We start from the raw sequence: 18,072 nt of genomic DNA, 5'->3' as shown, positions 1-18,072 counted from the left end.
CCAGTACTTCAGTACTTACTTTTTTTATGACAGCCAGTACTTCTACCATTACTACTCTTATGGCTATTAGGCCCACTGCTTTTACTACTACTCTTACTGCTATTACTACTGACATACTACAACTACTGTCCCTACTATATTACTACTGCTACCACTAGGCTCCCACTACTTTTACTACAACTGTACTCTACATACATACACTACATACATGTACTACTGCTTCTCTAAAAATATTACTGTGCTGTACTATAACTGGCCTGTGCTAAAAATGCTATGACTCAATATTTCTTCCTCTACTGTTGCTAGTACTACTGCCACTTGTACTAGTACTATCATTTTCACTAGAACTACTTCTCTGACTACTACCAGCACTACTGGATGACTTCTACCAGCTTCTACAGTACTTCATTACCAATCCCATTATTACACCCATTACTGTACAGCATTACTGCTACTGTTGTACTACTACTACTTCTGCTGCCACTACTGGTGTTGTACCATAGGTGGTAATATTCGGCAATACTAAAACCTACTTCTACTGCTGTTACTACCATTAATAACCATTAGTATGTCTGCCACTGCCATTATATCAAATTACTGATTGTACTACAGCTGGTACTATTAGCCAGTGCTACAACCATTATTACTTTTAGTGCTGTATACGACTAGTACATGTGCTACTGCTACTGCTACCACTTCTTCTTCTACGGCTACTAGGTTAGCTGCTCGTACTACATGTACTGTAGTAAATGAAAAGTCCAGTTTTCTCTGACTTTACTTGAACAGAATGGACGTCACTGGTTTCTCTGCGTGGTTTCTATTGGTTTCTATTCGTTGTCTACTGCTTATTTACTGGTTTCTACTCATTTTCTACTGGTTATTTACCGGTTTCTACGGAACACAACTGAATTTATCTGTCGTGTTTCGGCGCGGGCACGGGCGCGTGCGCACGGGTTCACGCGTGTCCTGCCCCTGTGCTGTGATCCGGCGCGTGGACAGACACACTGCATCTCACACACACACACACACACACACACACACACACACACACAGGGAGAGAGAGGAGAGAGAGGAGAGAGGAGGCGGAAACCTCCATCTGCCCTGCTCGGTGACCGACCCGTCATCCTCGGGCTCGGGGAAGAAACGGATCATCTCCTCGCCGCTACATTTTTTCTGTCCACGCCGTCAGTGAGGAAGACGGAGGGGAAACCGGGAGGATAATGTGACAGAAGAAGAAGAAAAAAGGAGGGAATTTAACATGGAAGAAATCTATAGTCTATATGTAGGCTATGCCCCGGACTGCACCACCGCCGCCGCCGCCGCCACCTGCCCCCCTGGTACCGGTAAGTCACGGAGGGAGGATGAGCCTGGAGAGGATCGTCAGTCACGGGGCGGGTTGGTGCTAGCAGCGTCCGGTTATCGATGCTAACTGACCCGTGAAAATGACTTTTGAGGTCTTGTGAGGTCGGGTTACCGTTCAGCCATGTTGCAGGAGAGCGAGAGGGAGGGGGGGCTGCGAGGAGGTGGGGGGGACGGGGGGGACGGCTGGGCTCTTGACACCTGCCCTTGTTCCCGGTAACCGGAGGAGGGGAGAAATCCGTAAAAAATGTCTAAACTGGCGGTTGAGCGGCACCGGAGAGCCCGCTGCCATCCCGCCCCGGGAGAGGACTTTGTGACTCGGTGTGTCGTGGAGTCTGAGTGCCGTTCAGCCATGTTGCGGGGGGAGGGAGAGATAACTAGCTAACGGCGGGGCTCCGGGGGTTTTGACACCGACCGACACCGCGGGGAGGGGAGGGGGGCGGCGGAGAGGACGGGTGCCCGGTCATTTTCGCTCCGCTGTCGGATGCGGATTCGGCGTCGGCGGCAGCCCGGACCGTGTCGCCTAGAGACGGAGGCGGGAGGCTGGACGAAACGGGGTCGGCGAGGGTAGTGAGTGGAACGGGGGGGGGGGGGGGACGAGGAGGCTGTCGGTAGATTTAATTTCAGTTATAATATTTGATTCAATTTAATTTTTCAAAATTAAATATTTCGTTTTTTTCGATGAAGAACAGGAAGTCAAAATAAATAATATTTGAAACGTTTTTATAATTCTTTTATTTTTCTGATGTACAGTTTATTTTTGTAGATTTCCAAATGTAATTTTTGCAGACCACTTTAATCTAATTTAAATTCTCATTTTTATCCTAATTTTCTTGTCCTAATGTGACAGAATGAGGCTAAAATGTTAAAATTTGGGATTCATATTTTTTCTATTTTATTTCAGTTTTATGTTCCAAAAACCCAAACCTGCTTAATTATTTAGAATAAGATGCATTTTTTCTTTCCACTTCATTTTTTATTTATTATTTTTATTTCTACACATTAGATTTAAATACAATAGCACTGGATACCGCTTCTCAGAAAAATTAAATACTTTTTAAATTAAATTTCATTATTTTTCTGTGTTATTTTCTATTCAATGCCACAGCAGGATTTTTTTTTTCCTTTTAATTACACACATTTCGGCACAGAGGACGGCTGATGTGTTAAACAGTTTATTTTAAGTGTAGGAAGTGATCAGAAATAACAGCTGGTGGCAGGTGGAAGTGGTTATTGATGATTATTGATCATAATTGATGACTGTTTGTCTGTGGGAAGGTCAGACACAGCAGGGTCCGTTTCCATGATGATAACAGGAATGATTGATCCCCTTATTATTGGGCCTCATCCATTCAATAATTTATTCATTCACAGATTCACTTTGTTCATATTCCTTTTCTTCTTCTCCTCTCCGTCCCCTCCTCCCTTTATCTCCCTCTCTCTCTCTCTCTCTCTCTCTCTCTTCCTCTTCTGTCCTCTCTCGCCCTTCGTCCTCACTGCTCCAGTCTCTTTTTCTCTCTCAATCCATCTTCTTTCCTCCCTCTCCCCTCTTTCACCTCCTCTCCCTCCATCCATCTCTTTCTCTCTTTCAGGTCAATGAGAGCAACAACAGCTCGGTCTAAACGGCGAATCCTCCCTCGTTTTCTCTCTCTCCAGTTTCTCCTTTACCTCGATCGCCCTTTTTTTCTCTATCATGCTCTCCTCACTTCCATATGTTAAAAAACACAGCCGTCTTATTTTAGCAACGCTGCCTTCCTCCTCCTCTTCTTCCTCCTCTTCCTTCTCTCCTGCCCTCCTCTCCTCTGAGTTTTGACTCCCTCTCCTTCTACAAACACACACACCAGAAAATGAAGCGTGGGTCGAGTGTGTTGCAGCCTCCCTCTGATGCAGCCAAACGACACACACTCCCTGCAAACACACACACAAAGACACACACTGGCGATGATGCTTGCTCGCTGAGTGTACCCGACACGCACGCTGAGCACACGGCCGACACGCACGCCGCAGGTTCGAGTCCCTTCCCAGCAGCCACCTCTCTCTTCAGCCCTGATGTCAGCACCAAGATGGCGTCCGACCTCCTCATCAGGCTATCAGGTAACACACACACACACACACACACACACACACACACGCTCATGGACACACACACATATATGTACACAAAGCCATTTGCTCCTGTGTACACACACACTTGATACAGCTCTATAGGAAAGATCGATCAGTAAATCAATCCATGAAATCTTGATAACTGATTAAAACTTTAAGTCATTTATTAAGCAAAAATGTCAAGCAATGCGTCATCTCAGATGTGATCATTTGCTTCATTTGTGACATCTGAAGGACCAAACGTTTCGTTGATTAACACATTCAGTGATGATGAAGATAGTTGTTTGTTTGCGCCTCACGGCCAAAAGTACGGGAGCGGCGCTCACAGATATTTGAGATGATCGTGAGCGTTCAGCTTCGTGGCAGCAGTTCGTGTTTGTCCCTTCCTGAATGAAGTCAGGTCCAGAAATGGTTTTCCCAGTTTGGTGTGAAAGAACCGGGCGCAGAGCCCCGACCTCACCCCCATCCAACACCTTTGGGATGAACTGGAACGCCGACCGGGGGCCAGACCTCATGTTGTCATATGGGGTGGATGGCAGAGATGGAGGCGTTCACGTCATTGGCTGACTGCAGACAGCTGACTTGCAGAGTTAGGTTGTTTAATCTGGTAGAGAGAGTAAAAGCAGACGAGTGGAGGCTGTTCCAGCTGCAGATTAACGCTCGTGGTGCTTGAATATGGGAGTGATGTTCAGGTGTCCACATACTTCAGGCCGTGCAGCGTGTAAAGCTCTCAGGGTAACTGTAATATGAACCCTGCTGTAATGTCGTTACACTTAACATGAATCCAATCACGCTCTCCCCTCAGAGGCCACCCAGAAGGCCCAGACGCTTCCTGGGAGGCAGGCGGAGGCGGAGCCTCAGAGGCGCGAGGCTCTTCCGGAGGTGCGTGGCGGCCAGCAGGACGAGCCCGGCCTGGCTCTGTCGCCGGACGGTCCTGGGGCGAGTCCCGAGCCGCCGTCGCTCTCACACACACCCGATGGCAACGCCGCCACGGACACACTGGCTTCAGACATGCTGAGGAAACTGGCAGGTACGGCTGTGTGTGTGTGTGTGTGTGTGTGTGTGTGTGTGTGTGTGTGTGTGTGTGTGTGTGTGGGGTTGCTTTGGGACGTTGTGGACAGCAGGATGACTTTGTCTGATATTTGAGTTGATGAATTAACCTCTAACAGTCTTTTCTGTTTCTCTGTCGGTTTTTCATTTTCCTAATTTTGCTTTATAACAATATAAAATGACCTTAAAAAGATTTTATTTATCTGTAACAGAGACTCTATTAAACACCTGCAAACCTGCTTTCAAATCAGTTTCTTACCTGGATAGCAGGTGAACAAACCTACTAACAGATTTCCCACCAATCACAGAGCGTCAGGAAGTGAACGGCCATGGCGTGAGGGTCAAAGAGGAAGAAGAGCCGATGGAAGTCGACACTTTGGTCGCCTCTGACCTCGTCACAAAAGAGATCATGCCACCTTCCTCGATGGGGAGCCACCATCTCTTCAGCGTTAAAACCGAAGACCAGAGTCTCAGTGGCGGCACGGGGGGCGAGCTGCTGCGCCCTGGAGCCAAAATGGCGGACCAGCGCCTCCATGGCCTTAAAATAGAGGACAGGTTTTATGCTGGAGGCTGCCAGCCCGGCTCCAAGATGGCAGACAGCATCGCCTCTGGAGCCGACAAGTTACAGTTTAAAGTGAAAATGGAGGACCGCGGCGTCTCTGGAGCCAAGGTGGCGGACCAGCTTCTGTCCGGAGTCAGGATGGAGGACCAGCTTCTGTTTAAAGCTAAACTCGCTGAGCGGCCTTTCTCTGCAGCCAAGATGAGCAACAAGTTCCTGTCCGGAGTCAAGATGGAGGACCAGCTTCCTTCAGGAGCCAAGATGGAGAACGGGCTTCTTCCCGGAGCCAAGATGGTGGACCGCGTTTTCTCAGGAGCAAAGACAGACGAGCAGCTCTTCCTCGGAGCCAAGATGGAAGACCAGTTCACCTCCGGAGCCAAGATGGCCGACCAGTGCCTCAGAGCCGTGCTGTGGCAGGACATGTCGGTGAACCTGGCGTCCACGCTGCTGCACCAGCTCTCAGGTGACACACACACACACACACACACACACACACACACACACACACACACACACACGCACACTTCTGATTCCAACCCTCTGCTGTCTGTCCAGGATAAAGAAATAGAAATAATAGATTTATACTTCAGCGAGCACAACACAGAGCTGTGCAGCACAAAGAGCTGCAGGAGACGAGAGACGGACGCTCAGTGAGACACTCGGAGGAGACCCGGAGACTGACAGTCCTTCAGAGAAAACAGGCGGCAGCTTTAACGTTTCTTTATTTAGTGTTTTTTTTAAAGCCTTCAGCTGCAGCGTCATGTGTTCAGGTCGTCCTCTCGTCCGCACGGCTGTCCGTCTCTCCTGAACGCGATGTCTCAGGGAAATTTCTTCAAATTTGACTCAAACGTTCACTTTGATTCGAGGATGAGCCGATTAGAATCTGGTGGTCAGAAGGTCAAAGGTCAGCATGTTTTTGGCCATAACTCAAGAATTTATTCACTAATTTAGACAAAATTTCCCACAAATGTCTCTGAGGACAAAATGATGACGTGATGATGTTTTCTGTCCAAGAGGTCAAAGGTCAGCTTCACTGTGACATCATCAGGTTGTGCAGAAACTCTTTTCTGTCCGTCCCTCACAGACAGACAGACAGACTGCGACCATACTTCACATGTGCTCTGATCCTGGATCAGTGACTCTGATCCTCAAACTGTCTGATGGTTCAGATCCTCTGAGCCGTCGGTTCAACGTGTGTGTGAAGCGTCTGTAGCTCCTCTGCAGCAGCGTCCTTATGTGAAGCCTTGTAGTCGAGCAGAAGCTGATTGGTTGAGCTGATATTGATCTTCAGGTGGTTGTGATGAAGCTCTCCATCTGTCCTCTGTCCTCCTCTGGACAAACAGTCTCTGAGTGAGGACAGCATGTCTCTACCTGGACATTATTCACTGCACCACAGTGAGAACAAACACACTGAACACCTTTAATTAAACTCCCTCAGAGTCTTCACTGCTCACACGAGTCTGGACAGACATGGAGGTGAACGCATCCTGATGGTTGGTGGTGGTTTTAGTTCACGCCTGTATGAAAACAGTCGTCAGGTCCCCACATGAACTCTAACACTAATAGTTCCTCATGTTCATGCCGTCCTGCGTCAGAAGGACTGAATCCAGTTAACTGAAGTTAATCTGAAGCTTTGACTTTGATATCTGTCTGAGTTTCTGACTTTTCAGCACAAACTTCTCTCTTTTTTCCTCTTTTTGTTGCCGTCCCTCCACTGCAGCTCAGCCAGGAAACACAAAGAGGGAGTTTTATTCTGAAAAGTGCGTAACCGCCTGCTTGATTTGTCAAACTCAGACTGATTGAGCTTCATAGTATCTTCAGACAACGTTCAGGATACATTTCAGCTCGAAACGAGGACTTCGTCCTCCATTACTTACATCTAGAGCCCTTCAGGGAGGATCTTTTAATATGAGCAGGAGGAGTGAGCACAGTTCACGAGAGCGCCTGGCTTCAGTTTTAAGACTTGAAAAACTAAACCTGCGCGTCCCGGCGGGCTCGGGGTCGAAGGCGTCGACCCCCATAATCACAGCGCTCCTGGTCTGAGTCTGGCCGGGGACCCTGTCGAGTATTAAGAGGAAAAAAAGGTTTATTTATTTAGTGCTTGTAAAACTACAAAGTGCATCACAAGGAAAAAGAAACAAAGAGAAAAGAACGCTCATCCAGCACGTTACATGTGTGTTTCATACGTTCAGACCACCTGCACACACACACACACACACACACACACACACACACACACACATACACACAAAGCTGAAGTCAATAAAGTTTATTCAAAAGGCTCATGATTAAACAGACTTTCTGAAGCAGTTGAACAGTAACTTTATGATATTTATGATAAATAAACTCGCTGTGACGCCTCGTGAACTCTGTCTCTGCAGAGAGGGTCAGTAAATCCAGCAGTCGGTTGGTGGAGAGGACGACTCCGCCCACCAGAAGCAGGTAACGTTACACCTCGTGGCCTCCATCAGCAATACACTCTGACCTGCTTCGATTTGACAGTGTGTGTGTGTGTTTATGTACGTGTGTGTTCCTCCTCCTGTAGTCCTGTTCTGAAGGTGAATGTGGACCCCCTCCCCCCGCTGCTCCTGAGCTCCCAGGAACCTCCACATGGTAATATACAGCACACACACACACACACACACGCGCAGAGCAGATAGAGCAGCTTCATGTCCTCAGACGCCGTCACAGTGTTTAGATGAAAATACAGAAGCGCTGCCTGAGGAATCATCTGCTCCTGTTTTGCTTGAGGAGGCGTAGATCTCCGAGTGTTGATCGCCGTCTCATGGGAGCGTTTTTGTAATCACACGCTGACTCAGTGTTATTGTGCTCGTCGTTGACGTGCCTGCCTGCCAGTCCCGGCGTAATGTGCAGTGATGAAAACGACGCCGTCAGTCAGGGCGGAGGGATCAAAGGATCCGACAGGATTTGATTCAGGGACGCGCTCGATTAATCTCCGATCAGTTATCCATCATCAGGGTTAACAATCGATCAATTCGTTCTGTTACACCCAGTGATGGAAAGCAACCAAGTACATTTACTCGAGTACTAATACTTCGGTGTAATTTTGACATTTTTCACCAGTGATAAAAGCTGCTCTTGGTTTGATCGATTTGAGCAGTGAACAAAGAAAAACATCTGCATAAATGCATCAATAGTTACACTCCAGTACTATAATATGTATTATTCTGCATAACAAGTCCCGAGTGTTCTACTTCTGTACTTTTACCTGTACCTGCGTGTGACTGTCGGTGGAGGTAGGAGCACCCCGGTACCCAAATCTCAGTTTTTATTTCAGGACTAGTGAAAGTGAGTCTGTGTAGATGAACTGAAGCAGTGTGTAGTTCAGGGTGAGCTGAGGCCAAAACAACAACAGAAGAATCTATCTCCTCAAAAAGTGCTGACTAACCCGAGGTCAACCAAACAACAGACGTTTACTGAATGACTCCCTGAAGCCAAACCGAGGAGACTGTGAAAGCTTGATTTAAACGTCTGCATGGAGTCAGGGTGAGAACGAGCGCTGGGTCGAGCGTTACTCGCTCATTTTAATGTATCCAGTGATGTTTTTACCAGCTGGTTAATGCTCCTGAAGTTAGCGATCAATAACTTATATTGACAGTCAGGATGCTCTGCAGTCAGTTGCTCACCTGGGAAACACCCAGCCAGAGACAAACATGTCCAAGAACTCTTTCCCTTTGTCCTCTCACGCACTTTAACATGCAGCATTAGCAGCAATATGACGAGGAACCTGCTAAAATATGTCATAAAGCAGTCACACTTTTGTATTTTATCTTCTCGTCAACAAGTCCGTCAGGTGGCTTTCAGGTGGAGAACAGCGCGGCGTTATGTGCGGTCAGTCATTTCGATGAAGAAGAGGGTGAGACACATTGGCTTCACGTGTTGACCCGCCGCCTTCGCCTCGCACAGAAGAGAGAGGAGGTCAGACTGACCTCTCATTCGTTTACAGTCTACAGTCTACAGGCTGTGTGGCTGCAGGTCCGTCACAGCGGTTAATGACAGTAACATGTTGATAAAAGGTTGTATATTTTACAGCTTTATGGATGGCGAGCTGTTTGTTTACACCGTACCCACGCTCTGTCCGGTCTCCTGCCTTTTGCCAAACCACTCGGGTAAATCACTCCAGGTGAAATCCGATATGGCTGCGAGCGTTAGAAAACCACAGATCCACGAGTTCGGAGTTTATCAGACTTCACATCCAGTTTCATCATCGTCTGACAAAGGATTTTACAACCGCTGCTCTCACTTTTAAGATGACTTTATCGTTTAAGCACATGATCCTGAGGCCTACAGCAGACAGCCCAGAGTAATCTGCCAGGCCTTTGATTGGCTGCTGCAGCGCCTTGCCGGGTGAGGCTGCAGTGCTTTGTGGAACCACGTCCAGCCTCTTTGCCCTCGCCGTGTCCTCTGGTCACACAGGAGTCCGTCTGAGCTCGTGACGTCATTTGGAAATCTTCGTCTGACTTGAGGCTCCCTCAGACGAGCTCTGGACACTTTCATACCCACCGCGCTGACATTAGTAAATAAAGACTTTTGGGCGGTTTGTGTTTAGTTGGGCTGAAGTGTTTTTAATGTGGCCTCATTGTTGTTGTGCTCTTTAATGATTGTGTTTGTCTGTTCACACTGTTTTTGTGTGTGTTATGGATTCACGCTGCCACATTACCCTCTGGGTTTATAATAAAGATGGTGCTGAAGTGAACTGACTAAACACTAAACACTCACAGTGTACAGTCACAGAGACGTTTATGAATAATAACCTCCACGGGGACTCATCATTAGTAGATTTTGGAGTGCGGCGGAAGATTTATTGCATGAATCGCTTTGCAGAATAATAAAGACCGTCTCTCTTTTTTCTCACAGAAACCAAAACCAGCCTCAGCAGAGATCAACCCACAGGTTGCTCTTACTTCTACAGGTAACACAAACACATGTGTTTGTACTGCTACACTTGTGAGGACCCTCAGTGACATGCTGGACCCTCCCAGTCTGGGAACCAAACCTGATTGTAACCTTAACCCTAAAACCAACGAACAGACCGCTGAAGAAGTGAAGGCTGGGCAAGTCGTCCACGCTGTCCAAAAATGTCCTCACAAGGTCTAAAATGCACACTGGTCCCACAAAGATGGCAGCACACACACTTTGAGTCCCTGTGTCTTCTGAAATGCTGAATGTCATTGAATCCACCAGTACAACATTAAACTTGTGTCATTCCTGCCTGTAATTACAGTAAAGTGAAGAATCAGTGGCAGCATCTCGTGTTTCTGAGGTTTATTCACATTCTGAGATAAACGAATATCAGTTTGAAAGTGATTATTCTGATAACTTGTTAGCATTAAAACACTGAACTTCCAACACTTAAGGCCACATATTAAAGGAATAGTTCAACATTTTGGGAAATACTTTCTTTCATGTCTGCATACTAAATATAACACTGCAGCCAGTTAGCTTAGCTTAGCATAAAGACAGGGGGAAACAGCTAGCCTAGCTCTTTCCAAATGAACCAAAAATAAAAAAAATAAAATAAAATAATTTTAATTTGATTTAATGGTGTTACACATTTCGTTAAACATTATGTGACACGCTGTTGAAGAGGTTAAGTTCAAGACCGGGCCTCTCAGTCATTTGTTTTAGAAATTATATTTTGTTTACTAGTCAGTGAAAGAACATGTTTGCAGTAGTAGAAGTCATATATAAGGTAATTGTACGTGGAAGTATTTATAATCCCCACCCCCACCCCTCCAGGTGTCATGTGTGTGGGTTTGAGACAGACGGACGCGCCCTCTTCCAGAGTCACATGACCGAACACCGCCAATGGGAGCACGGCTCCTTCTCGCTGCACTGCTGCGTGTGCGACCACTCGACCAATCAGGAGGAAGAGATGAGGGCTCACGTCAACACGCACATGCAGGGGAGCGTCGGCGCCAGTGGAGAGATGAGGTGAGCTCGCTTTAAACGTGTTCGTGCGCGACTGATGGGGATGTTCCTGAGCCGATACAGTTTTTGATATTTGAGAGTTAAAATGTCTCATAACGGTGTGTTAGCTGAATGAGAAAAATGTTAGCCTAATGTTAGCCGAATGTTAGCCTGAATGAGAAAAATGTTAGCCTAATGTTAGCCGAATGTTAGCCTGAATGAGAAAAAATAGCATCAAGTTCAAAAGAACGGCGTTATAGGACAAAAACATTTGAATGTTTTGACGACGTACGTCAGTGAATATTTAGTTGTAAATACTGACAATTAACTTTAGTTTCATGATACCATCACTGTTTTTTCTTGTGAATTTTATACTTTATTCTTGAAATATTACTACTTCGCTTTCAAAATCACATGATTTTTTCCCATAACACCAAAACTTTTTTCTCAAAAATTCATTATTCTCATAACAATCTCAATACATTTTTTTATCTCCTATTTTCAGAGGCGTTTTTGTAAGAAACATTTTACAGTTAAAAAAATAAACTTCGGTGCTCGCTGGGCGACAAACGACACAAAGTTTCACGTCAAACTCAAACTCTGGAGTTTCTTCTTAATTATCTGCAGGCAAACATGCTGTTATGGATCAATCTGTACTCAGTAGAAAACGGGTGGATTTATCAGCGATGCGCGTTCATCAGTCAGGCTTTCTCAGGAGGTTGAGCTTAAAATAAACGTTTCTATGTGAATCTTAAATCTATTAAGTTACACAGTAATTTATCATTGAGCTTAACCTGTTTGTGCTGTGCCCAGGTAGCCGGGACACCGCTGTGTCTATAATCCAACCTCCCACTGCTTCCAAAACCTTGATGGCAGCCTCCCAGTATCAGCAACAGTGACTCATAAGATACACACTGTGTGCGAGCCTGCATGGTTACATGGTGTAGGCAGGTGAAATAAAGCCGTTTAGTACTGTGAGGAAATTCAATTCAAAGCTTTATTTCGGCCTCAGGAATCATTGAGCTTCGTCTCACTTTCAGTGATGTCACAACACAATGAGGTGTCTTTCTGTCTGTAATCAAAGATCGTCCACGAGGAAACACGTGACACTTCTTCTTTGATGAAAACGATGTATCTGATGGATCGTGTCGAGTTTCTTTCTCCCAGTTTAAATTAAACATTCATTTATATCAGATCAAATCAATAATTTAAGACGACACACTGAACCAGGACAGCTGTTAGTTCAGTGTGTCAGATTCACGTTTAACCAGCGTTCAGGTGAATCTAAGGACCGGACCGGACCACAGGACTGGGCTGGATCGGGATCAGGGTCGGTCTCGATGGGGACGCCTGTGGTCGAGGTTTGGTCTTGGTGAAGCGTGCCGGATGGTGGTCAGACATCACGGCGTGCAGCTGCAGCGCTGGGCTCTGGGATGTGTGTGTGTGTTTTATGTGTTGGTGTGTGATGGAATGTGTGTGCGCGTTTTCCACTTCACGTTCGGTGTGTGTGTGTGTGTGTGTGTGTGTGTGTGTTATTAACCCCTCCCTCCGCTCCTGACTCCTAGATGCCCCATCACCCCTCCCGCTGCCTCCAGCGGCGCTCTGTCAGTTGCCCTGGCAACCCAGCCGGAGAATAGCACCTCTGAGCATCGCTGCCGCATCTGCCAGAGGTCGTTTCCAGGGCAACAGGAGCTGCTGGTTCACTTCCAGGGTCATCGCCAAGGCAACCAGTACCGGTGCGACCGGTGCGGCCACCTGACGCGGACAGCCAACAAGCTGGTGGAGCACGTGCGCGTGCACACGGGGGAGCGGCCGTTCACCTGCGACCTTTGCCCCTACAGCGCCAAGCGGCGGGACAGTCTGCGCCTGCACTGCAAGGTCAAACACCCCGGCGACGTGCACACGCACCGCTCCTACGTGCACGGAGACAATCAGCGCTCACACAAACATGTCCAGCGGCTGCACACGCCGCTGAGCGCACACACCGCTGCGCCCTCCTCCTCCTCCTTCTCTCTTCCTCCTCTTCATCCCTCGCTGTCTGACCGGGCGGGATGGAGGGATTTGTCTCCTCTCCTCCCCATCACGACGCTCATTTCTCTGAAACCACGCTCTCCTTCATCCTCCTCCTCCTCGTCTTCCTCCCCCAAACACTCCTTTCTTGGTTACCTTGGTCTGACGACTTCCTTGTAAATGCTTTTTTTTTCCTTTTTTTCCTCCTCTCCTCATTTTTCCTCTTTGTTTCTCCTTCTCTCTCCTTGTCTCCTCTTCTCTTTCTTCTTTCCTCATGTTTCCCCTCTTTGTTTCCCTTGTCTCCTCTCCCCTTCCTCCTCTTCTCTTCTTCTCTCCTCTCTTTGTTTCCTTGCATCTCCTTCCTCCTCTCCTCTCCTTCCTCGTCTCCTCTCTGCTCCTCTTCTATCCATCCTCTGGACTTCTAAAGTGATGGATGTAAAGCTCTGTAATGTATCCAAGGTACTGTCACTCCACACTATGTATGAGAATGTCAATCAGCTACTGTTATGCTCAATGCACTGAAAACACACAGATAAGGAACGTTTTGAATTTATTCGACTTTTGCATCATGCTCGTGATTTTTGCTGCATTCCTGCCTGCTTTTAGTCAGTCATATAATCACTGAACTCTTAGCTATTTAACCGTGTGACATATTTATTGCCTGTCTCTCGTGTCCTTCAGAAAGCCTGCTCTTCAAAAATCCTCCCGTCACACATTTTCCACGCGCAACACGAGACGCTTTACTGTAAAGACAATGTATTAATTTTGTTCATTATAAAATCAGCTGTTTTTGCAGCATGCTAGCAGCTCTGGGAGGCTGAATTTAACGGTGCTTTGAGCTAAATGCTAACATCAGCATGCTAACGTACCCACAATGATAATGCTAACATGCTGATGTTAGCCACTATAATGTTTACCATGCTCAGCGTCTTAGTTAGATGCCAACGTTGTCCAGCTGCAGCCGAGGGGAAAGGCGTTAGTGTTGCAGGTATTTTAACCTTATAGGATCATAAATATCTGAACCAGATTTCACGGCATTCAGCCCAATATTTTGTGAGATATTTCAGTTTGGACAGACCGTCACTGCCATCCATAGAGCTGCTGCTAGCTGCTAGCATGGCTACAAAACTCCAGCTATCTCACCTTCTCTCTCGCCCTCTGAATGCCTGTTAAACTTGATGCTTTCTGCAGTGATAATGAAGCACTTTACAACCAGGAGGTGGAGACGGCCTCAGGATGAAATGACCCGTCATGAATTTAAGAGAGAGTTTGTGCCAAACTTGAACTTTTTTAAATCCTGGACATTAGCTGGAGATCCATACGACTTTACATTTTTCACTATTTAGTTGCACAAGGTGGCGTCTTAAATTGCCTGTTTTGTCTCACCAGCTTCCCCAAAACCCAAAAATATTCTATATTATGTCTCCACATTTCAGAAGCTGGAACTCTCGATATTTTGGGCATTTTTGCGTAAAAAATTGTTGGCAATTAATTTTCTATCAACTAACTGAACTGAGGAATTGTTTCAGGTCAGTTTCATGTTGAATTAATTTATATCAACACGAGAAAAGTTTCCGTTCAGCCTGATTTTACTGCTGTTTGTCAGAGTTTTGAGGATTTTCGAAGGTACGAGGTTTCTGGAGGACAGTGATGATATTTCGAATATTTGTGTTGTATATTGATAATGTATTTGTGTTTACATAACTACATGGGGCTCCTAAGAGTCTAAAATGTCTTAATTTAAAGTTGCACTATATGTAGTTTTTCTGAGACGAAAAAAGAGTCATTTTAGACTTCCTAAGCCTTTTTTTAACGTTCTTCTTGAAAGCAGAAAGTCAGCGTTGACGGAAAAGTGAAAAGCCAAACTGTTTCTCTGCAGCTTCGCTCCATGGTTACTTTATGCCACACTGATCCAGCAGGTCTGATGTCACTTCCTGTTCATGTGGGCGGACACTTTTCATAGCTGGAATATGTATTGAATCAGTCTTATTTATTGTAGTACAGAGGCCGTGAGGTGTCATGTCGGACAAAAGCAAAGTAATTTATACTCTACATTTAATATCATGTTGCTTCCTCCCCTCCTGTAGAGGGCAGTAAAACTACAAATACCACTATGTAAAAATAGCAGTACAGAAGTATTGTTAGTGAAATGTATCAAAAGTAAAAATACTTGTTAACTGGTTGTTTGCTGCCACAGAAGGAGGGCAGGAAGTGAAAATATATGTCATATACAGTTAAAGGGCCAGTGCGTACAATTTATTCTCTATTGGCAGAAATGCAATATAATATTCATGAGTATGTTTTTCTTAGTGTACAATCCCCTGAAAATAATCATCTTTGTGTTTACCTCAGAATGAGCCCTCATATCTACAGAGAGAGCAGGTCCTCTTCCACAGAGTCCACCATGTTTCTACAGTAGCCCAGAGTGGACAAACCAAACTCTGAGAGGTGAGGCGAGCGGTGTTCAGTTGGACGCAAACTGCAACCTCACCACTAGATGCCACTAAATCCTACACACTGGACCTTTAAGTGGTTTAGTCCAGTGGTTTCCAACCTAGGGTTTTGGCCCCTCCACAGGGTCACCAGGTAATTTTGAGGGTTTGTGGGATGATTAATGGGAAGAAGGAGAAGTTTTTGGACTTTTCTCTGATCTTTAATTTTTGGGTGAAATGTTGGAAAGTTTTTATCTGTTAGGCGTCCAACAATAATTAAAACTCAAGTTTAAAGGAGAAATGTGGTGGAGTAAAAAGTGCAATATTTCCCTCTCAATTATACATGAGTAGAAGTTTAAAGTAGCATTAAATCAAGTAAAGTACCTCAGATTGTACTTCTACCACTGGGGGGCAGCAGGCATGTTCTGCACATTCAGTCAGTCACAGTTTTGGCGAAGACAATGAAGAAAACTTCACCAAAAACAAAAACTCCATTCTTACCTTCTAAAGCAGGTGGTACTTTACTTACATCCGTTATCCTGTGAAATACACTGAAGGGATGTGAAATGTGTCACAGCGTTGAACCTGAACCCTGACGTCTCAGTCCAAGACGAAAATAAAACCGTTTTTTATATCAATATTATCAATCATTGGTTATTGGAGTTTTTCCCAAAAATTATTGTCCAGTTTTCACTTTCACGCTGACAAACGTATTCGAGGACATTCAGAACACAACGGGAAAAAAAACGACCCAAACAGAACAAAGAGGCCACCGTGTTCACTCCAATTTAGAGTTAATTTAATGTATTCATTACACGTATTGCTTGATTTTAACTGTGATATATAGTTAGCGTTATAAGAAGCCTACAATGAATTCTCCAAACCGCCAACGTCTTTGCTAGCAAGCTAACCTTTAGTTCAAGCGAGCGCTTATCTTATCTGGCTGGGTTAGCTAGCAGCTTGGTTAGCTAGCAGCTTGGTTAGCTCGCTGACTGAAGTCACGCTGAGAGGGTGAATTCAAACAGCTTTGTAAAACCAGAGTACAGTTTGCACATGATTAATAAAGGTTCGATTGAATCACATCTTTTTATTGTTTTTTTTATTAATATTGTGGTCTGACAGTGAAGGTATATGAGGTATAAAACTTTAATAATGGTAATATTGCACAGAGTAGTAGCTGAAGAACAGGAAGTGATGTCAGCGCCGTTCAAACCTACACCTGAAGCCACACAGAGCAGAAACCTGCACATTATTTTAATATGAAATGTATCTCCAATCAATGGTGCTAGAGCCTGAGAGCTGATGCCTGTTTCACCCTAAAAGCTTATTTCAACCACAAAAACACACGAAGAAGCATGAAATACAAAAACCTCCGGCCCGTTCGAGGCTCACGATCATCTCAGACTGTCTCCCTTTTATTTTTTATTTTTCTCTGCTGTATCCTGTTCAAGTTTGCTGCTGCAATGATCAATAAAGTTTAATTTCATCTGACTCAAGACACCTCGTCTTTTCTCAAATGTCCTCGCGTGCCTGAGTGCAGGGAGCTAATGTTACAGTGAGGAGGTCTAACCTGTCCACCCAGCTCAGGTTTTACTCTAGTAGTAGTAGTACCACTCACTGGTACTAGTACTGCTGAACACTGTAGAGGTATAAAACGATGAGCTGAGATGATCCAAACACAAAATCATGCAGATTTGGATCAGAAATGAGAGAAAAAGTGAGAATTTAAGAGGCAATTTAGAGAGGAATGAGGGATGAAGGTCACACACCACACTCACCAAACGAGTGGGAGGATAAGTGTCAATCGCCATGGGTCCTGTCCCCTCCTCGGCCGTTGCCACGGATACCTGGCATGTTGTAGGTCTCCATGGCGGCGAGCAGGAGGCCCGGCCATTGGCTGAGAGCAGCCGCAGGCTCGGCGAATCATCAGGCAGCGTGACGGCTCGGGGAGGGCAAAAACACACACACACAAAGGTCATTATTAGATTTTGGTAAATGGCATTACAGGAGGGAGGAGGGGGGAGGGAAAGACGGGAGGAGGGAGAGATGGTGTGAGGAGGGAGGAAGATGTGAAGGTGGAGGAGGAGGTAAAGAAAGGGTGTGAGAAATCAGCCAAGAGGAGGAGTGAAAAGAAGATGAAGAGCAGGTGAAGAAGAGGTCACAGGGATAAGAAAGAAGGATGGAAGACATAGAAGAGGATGAGGAGGAGACAATCACCTTCTTCTCCTGGTGAAAAGGTCAAAGGTTAAGGCCTGATGGATGCTGCTGGATGTGAATTTCTGACATTTTCCATCAGAAGGGGGCAGTCAACCACCATTTAAGTAAATGTAAAAAAAAAAAAAAAAAAGTAATTAAGAGAAAACACCACAAATATTATCTACAGACAAAAAAACAGGATCTTTAAGAAAAGTTTAAGAATTAGAGGAGAGCGTTAGAGCTCGTGTTTTCGCTACAGCCAGCATATTTTAGCTTAGCATAAATACTGGAAACAGAGGGAAACTGTTAGCATCACCACAGCGGTGCCACTCCTGACTGCCGGTGAAGCTAAACAGTGTTTCTAACTTCTACGAAGGTAAATCAGTGAGACGTGGCGCCCCCTGCTGGTTGAGTTCACCTGTGCAGGCC

At 45.7% G+C, this 18,072-nt stretch overlaps 1 protein-coding gene across 2 annotated transcripts; it reads left to right on the top strand.

Annotated features, from left to right (window-relative positions):
- The first annotated feature begins 1,075 nt into the window (after window positions 1–1,075).
- Window positions 1,076–16,943, top strand: LOC143317040 (uncharacterized). 2 transcript variants are annotated; one of them, XM_076724963.1, is made up of 9 exons: window positions 1,076–1,343; window positions 2,952–3,453; window positions 4,271–4,495; window positions 4,824–5,537; window positions 7,456–7,516; window positions 7,620–7,687; window positions 9,953–10,007; window positions 10,835–11,029; window positions 12,571–16,943. In XM_076724963.1, the coding sequence occupies exons 2-9, from the start codon at window positions 3,207–3,209 to the stop codon at window positions 13,193–13,195; spliced, it is 2,190 nt and encodes a 729-aa protein (XP_076581078.1). In that variant the 5' UTR covers window positions 1,076–1,343; window positions 2,952–3,206; the 3' UTR covers window positions 13,196–16,943. The 2 variants fall into 2 exon arrangements, with proteins under 2 accessions (XP_076581078.1, XP_076581077.1); XM_076724962.1 differs by having other exon boundaries at window positions 2,865–3,453.
- The last annotated feature ends 1,129 nt before the right edge of the window (window positions 16,944–18,072 follow it).

This window comes from Chaetodon auriga, chromosome 24, assembly GCF_051107435.1.
Source record: "Chaetodon auriga isolate fChaAug3 chromosome 24, fChaAug3.hap1, whole genome shotgun sequence".
NCBI classification, from domain to species: domain Eukaryota; kingdom Metazoa; phylum Chordata; class Actinopteri; order Chaetodontiformes; family Chaetodontidae; genus Chaetodon; species Chaetodon auriga.
Note: the sequence above shows the minus strand (reverse complement) of the source record. Positions and strands in the feature narration are given on the sequence as shown.

Bases quoted from the DNA above. Each gene is read 5' to 3' on its own strand.
- LOC143317040 (XM_076724963.1), top strand. From the start codon at position 3,207: ATGAAGCGTGGGTCGAGTGTGTTGCAGCCTCCCTCTGATGCAGCCAAA. The intron at 7,688-9,952 runs GTAATATACAGC...TTTTTCTCACAG, and splicing joins CTCCCAGGAACCTCCACATG to AAACCAAAACCAGCCTCAGC. The intron at 11,030-12,570 runs GTGAGCTCGCTT...CCTGACTCCTAG, and splicing joins GGCGCCAGTGGAGAGATGAG to ATGCCCCATCACCCCTCCCG.